Source organism: Labeo rohita, chromosome 5 (assembly GCF_022985175.1).
Source record: "Labeo rohita strain BAU-BD-2019 chromosome 5, IGBB_LRoh.1.0, whole genome shotgun sequence".
NCBI lineage: Eukaryota > Metazoa > Chordata > Actinopteri > Cypriniformes > Cyprinidae > Labeo > Labeo rohita.
Window position 1 is genome coordinate 11,722,199 of NC_066873.1, and position 16,257 is coordinate 11,738,455.

At 36.1% G+C, this 16,257-nt stretch overlaps 1 protein-coding gene across 1 annotated transcript in view; it reads left to right on the forward strand.

The window, feature by feature from the left end:
* Nucleotides 1–16,158, forward strand: part of LOC127165099 (double C2-like domain-containing protein beta) — a 116,890-nt gene extending 100,732 nt beyond the window's left edge. Inside the window, 4 exon segments of the mRNA XM_051109413.1 lie at nucleotides 5,487–5,644; nucleotides 11,499–11,580; nucleotides 11,662–11,758; nucleotides 14,273–16,158. Coding sequence (XP_050965370.1) covers nucleotides 5,487–5,644; nucleotides 11,499–11,580; nucleotides 11,662–11,758; nucleotides 14,273–14,409 — 474 coding nt within the window. The 3' untranslated portion in view covers nucleotides 14,410–16,158.
* The last annotated feature ends 99 nt before the right edge of the window (nucleotides 16,159–16,257 follow it).

Here is a 16,257-nt window from a genome sequence, read left to right on the forward strand (position 1 = left end):
CATTTGATGGTGGTGGATGTAGGTTATAAGGCATGATTACTGTGTCAGAGTGTTCCATGGATTGACAGGATGAGCAGGTAAAGGGTGGGGGTTGATCTCATATAGTGTCTTTTATCAGAGTATCTTGCTTGAAAGACGGGGGTCGTAATAAACCTAGACATTTTCAGTAGCTGATTGAATCAACTGATAGAATCATTTCTTTTATTGCTATTTATTACACAGCTTGCTGGAATGATTAATTCTGATTGGTCAGTCGTGACATTCTAAGGTTCATCTGTCTTGGCTTAAAGCCACTTGCTAAGAACTGTTTTCAACACAGATCAATATTTTGTGTACAGTTATTTACTTCTGTGCCAAGTAGCCATGTAATAAGTGGGATAATGTACATCCAGCCAGTGTACATTATAACTTTGCGTTAAGGTTCTGATCATGCTGTCAGGGGTTTATTATGTGATAACAATCGAATGTGCATTATCTCTTTCTTGTCATAAATCTGTCCTCTACTTGAGTATATCACATGAACAAGAACCCTGTTGTTCTTATTCTGGCTGTAGGCATGACATAAAATGTGATATTGCTTTAATGCAACAGTTTAATAAACAGGTAATATTAAGTAACTTAATACCAGTTACTTACAAATTGAGTTCCAAATGAAGTCAAATAGAATGAATCATTACATGTATTGAACCAACACAATGTTGTGGTGATTGGTGCCATAAAGGGAACCAAATGATGTCTCTTACTGAAATATGTAGTAGAAAACCCATGAAAGATTTACATGTTTAAAGGGGTCATCGGATGCTAAGTTCACTTTTACATGCTGTTTGAACATTAGTGTGTGTTGGCAGTGTATGTACAAATCTACCCTATAATGATAAAAATCCATGCAGTGGTTTTTAATGAATCTGTAAAAATAATATCCCCTTTTTCAAATTGAGCCATTCTCAGATACCTGTCGTTGTTGCGTCACACCAGCAGAGGCCGCTCCCATGATAGTTGATTGACGTGAGCGATTTACCTCTGATCAGCTGTAACAGTCCGCCGTCTTTTGTTTCGATGCCGGAACAGGGATGTTAGTTAGACAAGAATATCTCCAATTGAGCAACTGGGGTGTTATGTTCCTGGATGTAATAATGAACGTAGTGGTCAACATTCACCCCCGACATCTGAGCAGCTGAAGATGCAGTAGATTACCTTTGTTTGTGAAGGGAATGCGCCTCCCGATCTACATATATCCGTCTATGTTCACGCGAATCATTCATGATCCAGCTTCACTTACAGCAGAAGTGAGTATAAGGGTTTTTTTTATGAATCTTTGCGATCGCCTTTCCTAATAAGTGCTAGTTAGCAAGTTTAACGGCTAAACGCGGCTAAATGTGGCTAAAGTAAACAGGCTCGTCTTTCCACAGAGAGAAGAGAGGGGCGGGGCGAGCAGAGCTCATTTGCATTTAAAGCAGCCTCGACCAGAATGAGATGATTTTTGCAGAGCTGATTTTGGCAAGGTAAAAAGGGTGTTGTTTTACACAACCATTGAGAATTTTTGTATATTAGTATAATATAATATATGTATATTTATTAGTATAGACTTTTCATTAAGACCCTAAAGAATCATATCAACTTGTGGAAAATGGGCATCCGATGACCCCTTTAAAAAAAATCCACATTGTTTTATACATATTTTGGACTATGGGGGTGCCATTTTTTCAAAGATGTAAAATGGTTTCACTTGGTGAGCTACTGGCACTACCTTTTAAAATTTAACCGCAACACAACTCAGAAAATAAAACACTGATACGATGTCAGATTGTGCAGCTTCTGACTGTAATTTTCAGTCGAAGGGCAACAAGAGAAGGGATGAAAATCTTCACTGCTTTCTTAGAGATAAGAAGAGGAGAAAAGAATGGGACTAATAAAACTTCATAAAGAACCACATCCAGCTTTAAGTGATCACAGCTACTGAAAGAGCTTACAGGTGGCAGAGACAAGAAACGCTAGATGTCAACCCGGCAGGATGTAAACATACCGATGCTTGTCATGATGCCACAACCACTGAAGGAGTTCCACAGTGTGGATTTAACTTGATAACTCCTGGGGTGTTTAGACTCCTTGTGGGGAAAAATTGATGGTATGGCATTTGGTTTAAGCCTGCACTTATATCCATCGCCACCTGTAAGCTCTTTCAGCAGCTGTGGTCATCATATCAGTATTTTATTTTCCGAGTTATGTTGCAGTAAAAATAGCAACAGGTTGATTATTCTATTTTTGACCTAATCGGTTAAATGAAGGATTCCATTAGATTTCCTATGTTTGTTTTCACACCCATATGCTGATAACTACCAAAAATCAGTTTATTAAAATAACTAGTTTTAAGCAGGAAACTTGTACATACTCCTCTAATGTTTGCAGTTTCTATTATAGTTCCTATCATTTCTTCGGTTGCACGAGTTAAGAACACATTTTTATCATTTCTTGGGTCAAGAAAGAGTCATATATTTTCTCCTCCCCAAAGCGAAACACAAGCTCTGGTTGAATGCGCTTAAATCTGCAGAAAGGACACCTTTCTGTTACACACATTACACAGCTCTGCTAGGATCAGCACAAACCACTTATATTAAAACCACTTATATCGAGCAGGAGAAGAAGAGAACACATTGTGTACTTCAATAAGATGGAAAAGCACAGGTTAAGAGGTTTACATGGCAGGTGAAATCATGGTAATGGCCAAAAATCCAGATGTGTCGATAAGTTTATTCCTAAGACCATAGGGCAATATAAAAGTAAAAAGACCAATATAAGAAAATGCATTTACATTACCACATCTGTTGTCAGCTTAAAAGATTAGTATACTTCCAGAATTTTACTCACCTCTATGTCATGCATGATGTTCATGTCTGATGTTCAGTCGAGAAGAAAGTATGGTTTTTAAAGAAAACATTCCAGGATTTTTCTCCATATAGTGGACTTCAAAAGGAGCCAACAAGTTGAAAGTCCTAATTGCAGTTTCAGTGCAGCTTTAAAGGGCTCTACACTGTCCTGGCCGAGGAATAAGTGTCTTGTCTTGCAAAATGATCATCTTTCCAAACAAAAAAAAAATGAATATACTTTTTAACCACAAATGCTTGTCATGCACTAGCTCTGCAATGCACATATTCATGCATTGTCCAATCATGTTGGAAAAGTCACACACGATCAGTTCTTCGTCTGTGTACTCCGGTTCAGAAAGGTAGGGTAGACTGAAAAACTCCATCTCATTTTCTCCACCAACTTCAAAATTGTCAGACATCATTGTTTTATTCTGAAAGTGCACTAATACTTCGAGCATAAGCAGTTTAAGAACATGCATATAAACACACTCAATGACTCACTAATAAAGACAGTCTCTTGTCGCCACTTACTGGTTTAAAGATGGAACCTGCAGAAAATTCTCACAGCAGTGGCGAGCAGTGACTAACAGGGTATGCTATGGCAAATAACACCATGATAGGTGTTAATTCAAAAGTAGGGCTGTTGCCAAGAATACCCATTAAGTGGCAGTACCTTCCTCATACCCAGGATTTGTCAAGCATGAGAAAAACAAACAGAACAATAAAAACAGATTTTTCTTTAATTAGTTTGCTCAAGCATGTTGCTAAATAATGTGTCTTCAACATACTCTTTCTTCAGTGGACTTTCAAAATTTGCTTTGCAAGTGAAAATACACAGTTATGACTGTTAGTCAAGTTTGTTTTGCATCAAATGTGATTTTGGAGTCGGCACTGATAGCCTCGTAGCAGAGCCCAAAGCACAGTGTGTTTGAAAATCATGGATCTTTTTTAAACCCACCCTGCTCTCTCTCTCCCACTTCACTTCCTGTCAATACTTACTCTCCTATCAAAATAAAGGCAACAAAAAGGCCAAAAAAAAAACCCCACATATATTTTTGGTATTCAAGATCTGGCAGCAACAGGGCATTTTTCTGTTTGTGCTAGTAATTCACAGACAGCTTTTCTCTTGCTCCCACCCAACAAACGAATAAAAATTCCGGACAGTAATGACAATTCATATCTATATGGATTCTCTTGAATTTGGGTGAGCTGTTGTGGGTCCACTCACTCATATCCAGGGGTGTCCAAACCTTCACCTAAATGGCCAACTTCCTGCAGTGTTTGTGAAAATCTTGATTAGCTGGTTCAGATGTGTTTAATTAGGACTGGAGCTAAAATCCTCCGTACCTCCATAACCAGCACAGATTTGCATAAAATTACAGTCGATTGGCAAAGAAATAATTTACAGACAGCTGCATACTTATTCCAAGCATTGTGTTATGTAAGCTTTATATTCCACCTCAAATGACAATGGAATTTATAGTAATGTTAATATTTAGTCTGTCTCTGAACTCGTTCTTTTAATGGCTTTGATATGCAGAACATATGCATCTTTATCGACTTAATGCCCCTGATGCACAGACTGACAATGTGTCTGGAACACATGAACACAGACAAGCAGGGTGATAAAAACAGTATATATTAAAAAAAAAAAAAGTCAGTCCTGTAGGACACCACTCAGTCAATCAAATTACAGGACTGAAGCATATTCCAAAAGTCTTGAGTTTTTTCTTAGTTACTTTTCAGTTAGCCTCCATGAGACAGTTTTAAAAAGATAAGCACCACCGATTTAGATAATCAGTCTTTCAATTTTAAAAATGATATTACAATTATATTTGACAGGTATGAAATGCACCGCAACCCTGAAATTTCGCAATTTCCTAGCAAGTTTTTAAAAGTTGTGAAAGTAGTTTTCAGCTCTATTCACTCCTATCTATTAATTATCTGTCACCCACCTGAAAGATCAGCACACAGACTGATCTGGGATCTGCTCTGGAGCTAGAGGTGACAAAAGGTAAACACAAATACTGACTTGGGATGTGCTCTTAGGCCTGAGAGTGACTCCACCAGCTGGCAAACAGTACGAAGCGTGTTTGTTGTGTGAAGAGACTCTGTAATGTGTATGCGAGAGCGTGTGTGTGCATGTGTGTGAGTGTGTGATCTCCAGTGGGGACGGAAATGAGACAGCAGTGTGTGGGGGATGAACAGAGACGCCTCCTCCACAGCTAATTAACTTCATGCTTGACGGCTTTGGTGGGTCCACAAACTTCTGAGTGAGAGAGAGAGAGGAGATTTACCTCACATTCAACAGTTAAGATGATCTCAGCTCTCCTGTATTGCCATAAAATGTCTAGACAAGAAAACACTGGAAAGAAGAGAGTTCTGCATAAAACTAATTAAGCGAATTAATAAATTATTTACTGGGACACAACACTTGTGTTTTAATAGAAATTTCTGCCTGTTTGTGAGCTGATAATGAATGCAAACAGATTCATAGAATTTCTGATTAAATATTTAAGTACAAGCTACATCCATCCTTTTCTTTATAGTTCTTAGACATTAGACTGACGGCTGTGTTTTCTGTTTGTCTGTGTGTGTGTGTGTGTGTGTGTCTCAACACAGATCGACAAGACAGATGACAAGTCTCTGGAGGAGCGAGGGCGCATTATGATCTCTCTGAAGTACAGCTCTCAGAAGTGTGGCTTAGTGGTGGGCATCATCCGCTGTGCCCATCTCGCTGCCATGGATGCCAATGGCTTCTCTGACCCCTATGTTAAAACGTAAGTCACGTCTCCCACTATCATCTGTCTTTTCTGTCCGATAAAGTTTCACTAGTAGTACAATAGCTTTTGTAAAAGCACAATGTAACTGTTCATGTGCAGGAATACTAAAATAATCAGAATCCACATAATTTGCTTTAGTGAAAACGTTTTGTGTGGAACAGAAGATCTGTGCATATGAGTATGTAAATTACAGATATCAAAGGAAATCCAGCTTCCTGTTGCTGATTTTAGTAAAGCTGGTCGACTCAAATCTGTGGTATAACAATAAGACAGGATGTCTTTGTGCATTCAAGTCAGAATACATTAACGTTTTTGTCAAAATTACAGAAAATACGAGAGAGATTTTCCTTAAAGGAATAGTTCACCCAAAAATGAAAATTCTGTCAAACCTGTAAGACCTTCAGAACACAAATTAAGATATTTTTGATGAAATCCAAGAGCTACTACCACATTCAAGGCCCAGAAAGGTAGTAAGGACTAGTGTTGCATGCTATACTAAAATATACTAAAATTGTATTGTATTGCTTTTAAAAATGGTACGATTCTGCATTTTAAGTAAAATACGGTTTATTTTTATAAAACGCAGACAGAGTCATGGGATCCAGTCATAAAAACGGAATTTAATGTTTAACACAGAGTATCAACAAATTTGGCTATTTAAATATGAATCCTGCATGTTCTGCGCGCCTCTGTGTGAATGAATGGTGCAGATGCGCAGTTTCATTTACTACACATGTACTGAAGCACGCTTGATGCTGCCAGTGTTTTCAGCCTCTACCGCCTTAAAATTATTAGCACCTTGTCAAAACTGTAAGAAATAATTGCTTTTTAAGCATGTGATGCTCCTGTAATTTGTATTTAGACACACCTGTGGCAAGAAACAGGTGTGGGCTATATAGTAATCACACTTGCAACCAGTTAAAATTGAGAAAAGTTGACTCAACCTTTGTGTCGTGTGTCACACTGAGCATGGAGAAAAGAAAGAAGTGTAAAGAATTGTCTGTGGATTTGAGAGAAAAAAAACTGTGGAAAAACATGGACAATCTCAAGGCTACAAGTCTATCTCCAGAGATCTTAATGTTCCTGTGTCCACTGTGTGCAATATCATTAAGAGGTTTACAGCCCATGGCACTGTAGCTAACCTCCCTGGATGTGGACAGAAGAGCAAAATTAATGAAAAATTACAACGAAAGATTTTTCGAAAGGTGGATAATGAACACTGATTAACTTCCAAACTAATTCAAGCTGATCTGCAGACACAGGGTACAACAGTGTCAGCTTGCACTATTCGTCGCCATCTGAATGAAAAGGGATGCTATGGTAGGAGACCCAGGAGGACACCACTGCATAAAAAAAAAGCCAGGCTGGAGTTTGCCAAAACTTATGTGACAAAACCACAATCCTTATGGGAGAACGTACTGTGGACAGATGAGGAAAAGTAGAGCCTTTTGGTAAAGGACATCATGGCACTGTTTACAGAAAAAGAAATGAGGCCTTCAAAAAAAAGAACACAGTCACTTCAGTCAAACATGGTGGAGGTTCAAAGATGTTTTGGGGTTGCTTTGCTGCTTCTGGCACTAGATGCCTTGACTGTGTGAACGGCATAATGAAATCTGATGATTACCAAAGAATTTTGGGGCGCAACATAGTGACCAGTGTCAAAAAGCTGCGTCTCCACCAGAGGTCATGGGTCTTCCAGCAGGACAATGATCCGAAACACACTTTAAAAAGCACTCAGAAATGGTTACAAACAAAGCGCTGGAGAGTTCTGAAATGGTCAGCAATGAGGCCAGATTTGAATCCCATAGAACACCTGTGGAGAGATCTCAAAACTGCACTTGGGAGAAGCCATCCTTCAAATCTGAATGACCTGGAGCAGTTTGCAAAAGAGGAGTGGTCCAAAATTACAGTAGAGAGGTGTAAGAAACCCATTCATGGTTACAGGAAGCGACTGATTTCAGTTCTTTTTTCCAAAGGGTGTGCTACCAAATATTAAGTTAAGGGTGCCAATAATTTAGTCCAGTGCATTTTTTGGGTTCTGTGTCGAATTGTATCAAAATTGTGGTGTTCCAATGCAAACCAAAAATAAACATGTGAGTACCAAAACACTTGCAACTGCAACAATTTTCTGAGAGAAGGGTTGCATCTTCTGACAGAATTGCAAGGGTGGCAATAATTTTGGCCATGACTGTACATAGAACTGCTGTGAGAGCATTTTACCATTATTTTTGAGAAAAACCATCATCACACAAACAGAAACGTAAAGGTCTTCACAGCAACCCACTAAAATAAGTTACTTTATGTAATGATAGTGCTACTACTAATAATAAAAATATTAATAAAACAGTATTTAAGAAATATTGACTAGAAAAGCTGTTTACCAGAATTTATTTACCAGATAACTGTAAATACACAACAGTGTTTCTAAAAAAAAAAAAATAAATAAATAATATGATAAATCTATTCTTTATAAAATCTAATTAATCCTTATAAAATTATTAGACATGCTTTTAATTATTAAAATGGAATCCAGAAAATCAATGGAAAACAGATTCAAAGAATTTGATAAAAATAAAACTGAATTTGAGAAAAAGAATAAAACGTATGTCATAGGGCTTTAAAAATGTAATTTTTGTTCAACTTTCAATGAATTGCTGTTAAATTGTGTAAGTTTCATGTTTTCAATTAGACATGCTTTTTGATTTAATATTTATTAATGTAAGCATTAAAATAGAATCTAGAAAAATGTGGGAAAAAATGTAATTTGGGAAGAAATAAAATGGATTTCATTTGTGTCTTTGTTTTTGTATTTGTATTTAGTTTGTTACTTGCATCTATGTTCTTTTTATTAATAACAATTATAAAACTTTTCATGTTGTTCTATGTTTTTTGTTATAGTATCAGTTCAGTAGCAGTATCGAGATAATTTAGTCCGGTATTGTATCAAAGTAAAAACTTTGGTATCATGACAAGAAATCGTTGTAACGAAAATAAAATTAATGACTTAAAGAAGAAATTGTTGAATAAAGTCATTATTTTTGTTTTCGTTGCACACAAAACTTATTCTGGTAACTTTGCAAAATTAAGGTTGAAGCACTGATGTCACATGGACTTTTATACTAATGTCCTTACTACCTTTTTGGGCCTTGAACATGTCAGTTGCGTTGCTAAATAGGCAGGGACAGAAAGTTCTCGGAATTCATCAAAAATCTCTTAACTTGTGTTCCGATGATGAACAAAGGACTTGCAGTTTTGGAACGATATGAGGGTGAGTAATTAATGACAGAATTTTAATTTTTGGGTGAACTAGAGACCTGTTTTCCGGTTTGTTCATTCGACAATTAACATAAAACCTATCCCACAGGAGTAAGCCATGAGCTTCTGACCAGGCCACTTAAAGGAGAAGTCCACTTCCAGAACTAAAATTTACAGATAATGTACTCACCCCCTTGTCATCCAAGATGTTTATGTCTTTCTTTCTTCAGTGTTAAAGAAATTGTTTTTTGAGGAAAACATTTCAGGATTTTTGTCCATATAATGGACTGATATGGTGCCCCGAATTTGAGCTTCCAAAAAGCAGTTTAAATGCGGCTTCAAACAATACCAAGTGCGTTTGTAAATGATCCCAGCCGAAGAAGAAGGTCTTATATTTGATCATATTTTTGTTTTAAAAAAATACAATTGAAATACTTTTTAATCTCAAACACTTGTCTTGTCTTGCTCTCCCTGAACTCTGTGTATTCTGGCTCAAGACAGTTAGGGTATGTTGAAAAACTCCAAACGTATTTTCTCCCTCCAATTCAAAAATTATTTCGAAATCGTCCTACATCGCTGCAGAAGTACCGACACAGTGTTTGCAAAGTGAACATGCAAAGCAGATCAGACACCCTTAACAAAAAAGGTAAAGCAGTGATATAGGACTATTTTGAAGTTGAGGGAGAACATGAGATGGGAGTTTTTTGACATACCCTAACTGTCATGAACCGGAAACAAAAAAAGTCCAGGCAGAGTAAGACAAGACAAGCGTTTGACATTAAAAAGTATATAAATTGTATTATTTTATGAAAATAACTGATCGTTTCGCTAGATAAGAACCTTCTTCCTCATGGGATCGTTTACAACCGCATTTGGAATCGTTTGAAGCTGCATTTAAACTGCATTTTGGAAGTTCAAACTCGAGGCACCGTACCAGTCCATTATATGAAGAAAAATGCTGAAATGTTTTCCTCAAAAAGCATAATTTCTTTACTACTAAAGAAAGAAAGACATGAACATCTTGGATGACAAGGGGTGAGTAAATTATCTATCAGTTTTTGTTCTGGAAGTGGACTTTTCCTTTAATCGTACCATTAAATGTACCATTAAATCACTGTGGGTAAAAGCACTTGCTAAATGATTTACCTACAATGTGGATGTATGCATGTGCACATACATATGCTTGTAAGAAAATACTTAGCACATCCATTCATCCTGCCAAACACAAGAATCTGAACCATTAGTCAACGCTTAATTCCAAAGCAGTCATGTCATAAGCTTAAATTGTGTCTTTGATGGGGAGAAATGCAAATGTATTTGTATTTTGAGGACTGGAATGTGTTGGGTGAAATGAAGCAGTGATCTCTGCGTCAGCACACAGAGAGGATTAGAGCTCTCAACTCCCTCGCTCTCTGAATCGAACGATTTATAGAAGGATTACTGCAGTGGGGCACCATGATTTTGTTTCTTACATGTACAAACATTGGTCATTTTAAATAGTCTGGTTCTGACTCTACAAAAGCTTTGAATACTAAATTATTCATACGTCATTTCTGCTGGTGACAACAAACAGTGCAAATCTTGTGTATTTGTGGCATTCGTTTGTCTCCATCTGCAGTCTTCAAATCATTCTGACGCTCCTCTGTTTTTCTTGCGTATCAGTTTTACCGAATTGATATCACTTGATGCTCATCTTTTTGGGAAGCAAATGAAATTGACTTTTTATTCATTTTATCATTTTAAACTGCAGACGTATTAAGTCACATGAAAATCTGAATAAAATAGTTGTCCGGAGGTACCATTACAAGAGCAAATGTCATTCCCTGTCAAGAGAGCTCCAGGGAAACTGTTACAATAAGAGGGAAATGAGCCTTTCACAAGTTTCACTTTTACTTTAAATGTCTCCTGTCATTTCTGTACTGTATCTTGAATAAGACACTGTTTGATTCATTTCAGTTTTTCACTCTATTATTCAATTAATTCTGTTTGATTTAATACCATTCTACATAAATACCCAGGGAATTTATATTATTGCCTTCACAGAATAAGATACAGGTTGTGACTGTTAGGCTGCTGAGTTCCCTGGCTGGATTTTCTTTAATCAGTCTGTTGGCTGTCTGCTTGTCTGGTGGTCTTTGTAAAAGAGCAAGGGACCCTCATTAAGAGAGCTTGCAGGAATAGAGCCGCAATGAGACATTTAATGACCTCGAAGTCACCAGACAAGTGAGGTTGCGTTTAATTTTTTTTTGTTCTTCTTTTTTAAGTAAACCTTATAATTATTTAAAAATGCTTCTAAAGCAAATGGTGGAACTGTCCTGCAATGAACCATGTTTATCCTTTCATGGCTGTTTCTTTCAGCCCTCCAGATTTTATATACAAGAGCTGCAATGCCCTCTGGTGGACGTACTGACTTGTTGCAAACAAGTAGTTCTGCATTTGTTTTTCAAATATTATTTCCTGTGCATCACAAGTAAACCTTTGCTTAAGCGCAATTTTATTAGAATTATTCCTGTGCCAAATTGGTTTTGAAAGAAATCCAACTTAACGTTTGGTGAAAGACGTGATCAAACTGAATGCATAATTTTTTGTATTTCAGGTATCTCAAGCCAGATGAGAACAAAAAATCAAAGCACAAGACAGCTGTCAAAAAGAAGACCCTCAACCCTGAATTCAATGAAGTAAGATTAACCTGACCAATGCCTCATTTATAAATTATGTAGCTCACATTTGTTTTAATGAATGTTAATTCCATTCAACAGGAGTTTTTCTATGAGATCAAGTACGCTGACCTCAGCAAAAAGACCCTGGAGGTGACAGTTTGGGACTATGACATTGGCAAATCCAATGATTTCATTGGTAGGACCTATTTGTTAAATCTACAATATTTAAAATCATTGTTAAATCACTTGTGAGATACAATCCCAGGGCTTTTTTTTTTTTTTTCTGATTGCCCGGTCGGGTCACTGGTTGAGACTTCTACTTGCTCTGCACGCATGTAACTGTATAATTTTTACATTTATTAGGCTTTATCAAATTATTCAAAAATGTTTTAACAGATTTCTGCTTGTTCTTCACACATTCTGAAACGTCCAAATGAATACATGTAATTTTTAGATTTATAATTTTACATTCATTTTATATTATTGCAACCATATAATGTATAATTTTTAAAATTTGTTAGGTTTTGTAAAATTATTCAAAAATATTTAACATTTTAAAATGGAATGTTTTTACATTTTAAATTTTCATAAAATGTTAAGTTTTGTTTGCAGAAAACCACAATAATAGCCTAAATATATAAAGTTACTATAATTATACAGAACACTCCAAGACCACAATAAAATATTTAGCTAAACATTTACGCAAAAAAAAAAAAAATACAAAGAAAACCATTACCATTCTTACAATTTTGACAAAACCTCATATCTGTACCAGACATCTAGCTAATTTTATCCAAATGACAATTTGGCAAGCTATATTAGCAACCAAATGTACAATAAAACATTTAATTTTGAAAAAATAAAAAATGTGTGTACATTATCAAAAAAATGGGTCCCACTTTATATTAGGTGGCCTTAACTACTTACATCGAAAAATAAGTATCGTAGATATTATTAGCGTAATTTAACAGTTATGTTTTTTCTGTCATTACCAGTACATTTTATTTATTAAGGTAAACTCTAGATTGGAAATAAAAGTTTGGGGAAAAAGGGGAGGGAGCGGGGATTAAACCTACTTTATATTAGGTGGCCTTAACTACTATGTACTTACATCAGAAAATAAGTACAATGTACTTTATATTGTATTGCAAAACACTTTTGCAGCTATTGAGGTGGGATACGGGTAATGTTAGGGACAGGTTTGGTAGTATGGGAAGGTGTAATGGATGGGTCAACAGTGTAACTATAAATGTAAAAAATTAATTACAGACATAATTACATGCAGGTATTTTTTTTAATTTAAGTACAATGTAAAAACATGAACAGTTGAGGTCAAAAGTTTACATACATCTTGCAGAATCTGCAAAATGTTCATTGTTTTACCAAAATAAGAGGGATCATACAAAATGCATGTTATTTTTTGTTTAGCACTGACCTGAATAAGATATTTTACATAAAAGATATTTACATATAGTTCACAAGAGAAAATAGTAGTTGAATAATAAAAATGACCCTGTTTACATACATTTGACTCTTAATACTGTTGTTACCTAAATGATCCACAGCTGTTTTTTTTTTTGTTTGTTTGTTTGTTTGTTTAGTGATTTCATGAGTCCCTTGTTTGTCCTGAATAGTTAAACTGCCCACTGTTCATCTGAAAAATCCTTCAGGTCCCACAAATCTTTTTGTTTTTCAGCATTTTTGTATGTTTTGAGGGACTCATATGCATCTATTACAGAGGGTTTAAACACTCACTGATGCTTCAGAAGGAAAAACAATACCAGTGGGTGAAAACTTTTTGAATTTGTAGGCCAGGATAAATTTAACTTATTTTGTCTTCTGGGAAACATGTAAGTATCTTCTGTAGCTTCTGAAGAGCAGACTGAAATAAAAAAATATATATATAAATTTATGGAAAAAACAAATGTACACATCTGTTCAAAATGGCCCTTAATGCATTGATTTTCCTTCTGGAGCATCGGTAAGTGTTTAAACCTTCTGTAGTAGTTGCATATGAGTCCCTCAGGTGTCCTCAGTGTGAAAAGATGCATCTCAAAACCATACAGTCATTGTTGGAAAGGGTTAAAATACACAAAAATGCTGAAAAAACAAAGAATTTGTGGGACCTGAAGGATTTTTCTGAAGAACAGCAGGCAGTTTAACTGTTCAGGACAAACAAGGGACTCACGAACAACTATCACTAAACAAAAAACACAGCCGTGGATCATTCAGGTAACAACACAGTGTTAAGAATCAAGCATATGTAAACGTTTGAACGGTCATTTTTATAAATTCAACTGATATTTTTTTCTCTTGTAGACTAAATGTAAACATCTTTTATGTGAAATATCTTATTCAGGTCAGTACCAAATAATGAAAATAACATGCATTTAGTATGATCCCTCTTATTTTGGTAAAATGATTAACATTTTGCAGATTCTGCAAGGTGTATGTAAACTTTTGACTTTAACTGTATGTACACAATACAAAGTGCACTGTATCAAATGATTAATTTAAATGTAAGGTCATCTAATATAAAGTGGGACCAAAAAATATAATCCAGTGCTGACCCAAGTGGGCAATTTTTGTCAGCTGGCCTGAAATTCTCTGCAGCAGGTCATCCATATAGCCGAGGCCTGAGTCCCATGGGGAACTGCTGACCTTTGGTTGTTTTTATATGTTTTAATTAACCTTTCCACCTTTTCTCCAGGTGGAGTGTCTTTAGGTATAAATGCCAATGGCGAGAGGCTAAAACACTGGTTTGACTGTCTGAAAAACAAGGACAAGAAAATCGAGCGCTGGCACACGCTAACCAATGAACTCCCTGGTTCAGGGTACACTGACTGAAAGCCTCTCTTTCCAGTGGTTGCACGGATGCCCCGCCCCTTTCCTACATGATGTCGATGTAAAGCCCAGCAGCCTGTGATGGATGGATCAACACTCCAGCAGTCCACTGATTTAGAGATGGGTGCCAGTATCTGTTCCCAACTAACACACCTGCTCTCTATCTCTTGTACTTTTTCTGGTGTTGAGCTTGCAGTCTGATTGTGTGGCTTGATGTGGCTTTTGGGCTTATATAAGGGTCTTTAATCAGCCTGTGTTTGTACAATCTCATTGAAAATGGAGAGATGTTGTGTTCCCAAAGCCAACAAGAGATCAGTTGCTGTCTTCAAATATTTAACCACACTCTACTGCTCTCTTTCTCCGTTCTCTTGGCTATCTATCTTTGAGGTTTTATGTGTATTCGAGAATGCTGTTTACAGACATTAGCTCTCAGTAAATGTATCATTATGCATATGCATCATGGCAGCAAAGGGGCTCTGAAATACACTTTCCAAAACAATATTGTTTACAGTCCAAAACCTTTCTGATGCCTAGCTTAAGGACAGGGAAACTACACAATTGTGTTTTACAGACAGTTGATTGTGAAGATTATATCTGTTGGTGGAGGTTAAAAAAATCGTATATCAATATAAACTCAAAACAAATTTGTATGGGTTTTTAATTCCCCCTTCTGTTACAACAGGCTAGAATGTTTTTATTTTATTTTTTGTTGTTGTTGTTTTTTACTTAATGAATGTAATTTACCTTTTAGTTTCTGTACTCTCACTGTAAATGAACAGTGTGATATTAAGACAGCACACAGCAGTTCCAATAGCCATTTTTCTAGAGAGAAAACAGTTTACGGTGAAAATACACAAAAATGCTGAAATGCGCTATTCTAGAAATGAAGACTATACAACTTTCATCTGGACGTTCATTCAAATCTCATTTCAGTGCGTTAATTGACGATTTTTGGATTAAACACTGTGCCCAAGCTCAATTCATACACTGCATTAACATCTTTTACTCTAAATTCTTCAGTCTGTAAATCAAAAAATTTTTGAAAAACTATTGCTTTGAAATTTATTAATAGCATGTTTATCATATTCTTCCTTTGAGCATTTTAAAGATGACTAAATATATTTTTTTAAATACTGTGTTAAGGTCATTAACATGTTTATTTTAATTTTGTGGCATTAAATTATAATCAATGTATTATTTTAACCTTTCTGTGTTATTGCATATTTAGCATGCCGTTGGTGGGTATTGTGGGTATTATTATTGTATATTTAAGAGTTAGGTTTTCCCCTCATTACCAGTAGATTTTATTTATTAAGGTAAACTCTAGATTGGAGATAAGATTTCAGATGTTGGCCATTTATTAAACACCTTGAAACTGCAAGGAGAACTTCTGTCTACAGCCCTACGATGTATGTTCACCAACTGAGAAACCTTATCTCTCTGACACCGTTCATTGTGCAAGCCACTCCTGTGACATTTTTGTAATCTTTTTGCTTTTGTACACAAACTCTCTATGGCATAAAAATGCATGCAATGTTCTTGGGCTGTCATTAAAAAATAACTTTGCTTAATGTTTGATACTGCTGTTCTCCTCTGTAAAAAGAGAGCTCTTGGATGCTACAGGAATGTCAGCCTTCCTTCTCGGACCGTTTTTGTACTTTTGAACGCTATCGCATTGCCCGTCAGTTTGCTCTATTGACTGGACATGTGACTGCATGTTACAAAAAAATAAATCTTGTCTTGTTTTGATCATTTTAACTCTCAGGCAATTGTTTGCATATTATAGTGGTTCTCTGATGAAGTCGATATATTTCTCCTCCCGGTTCACCTTAATCTTGCACCGAATGGCCG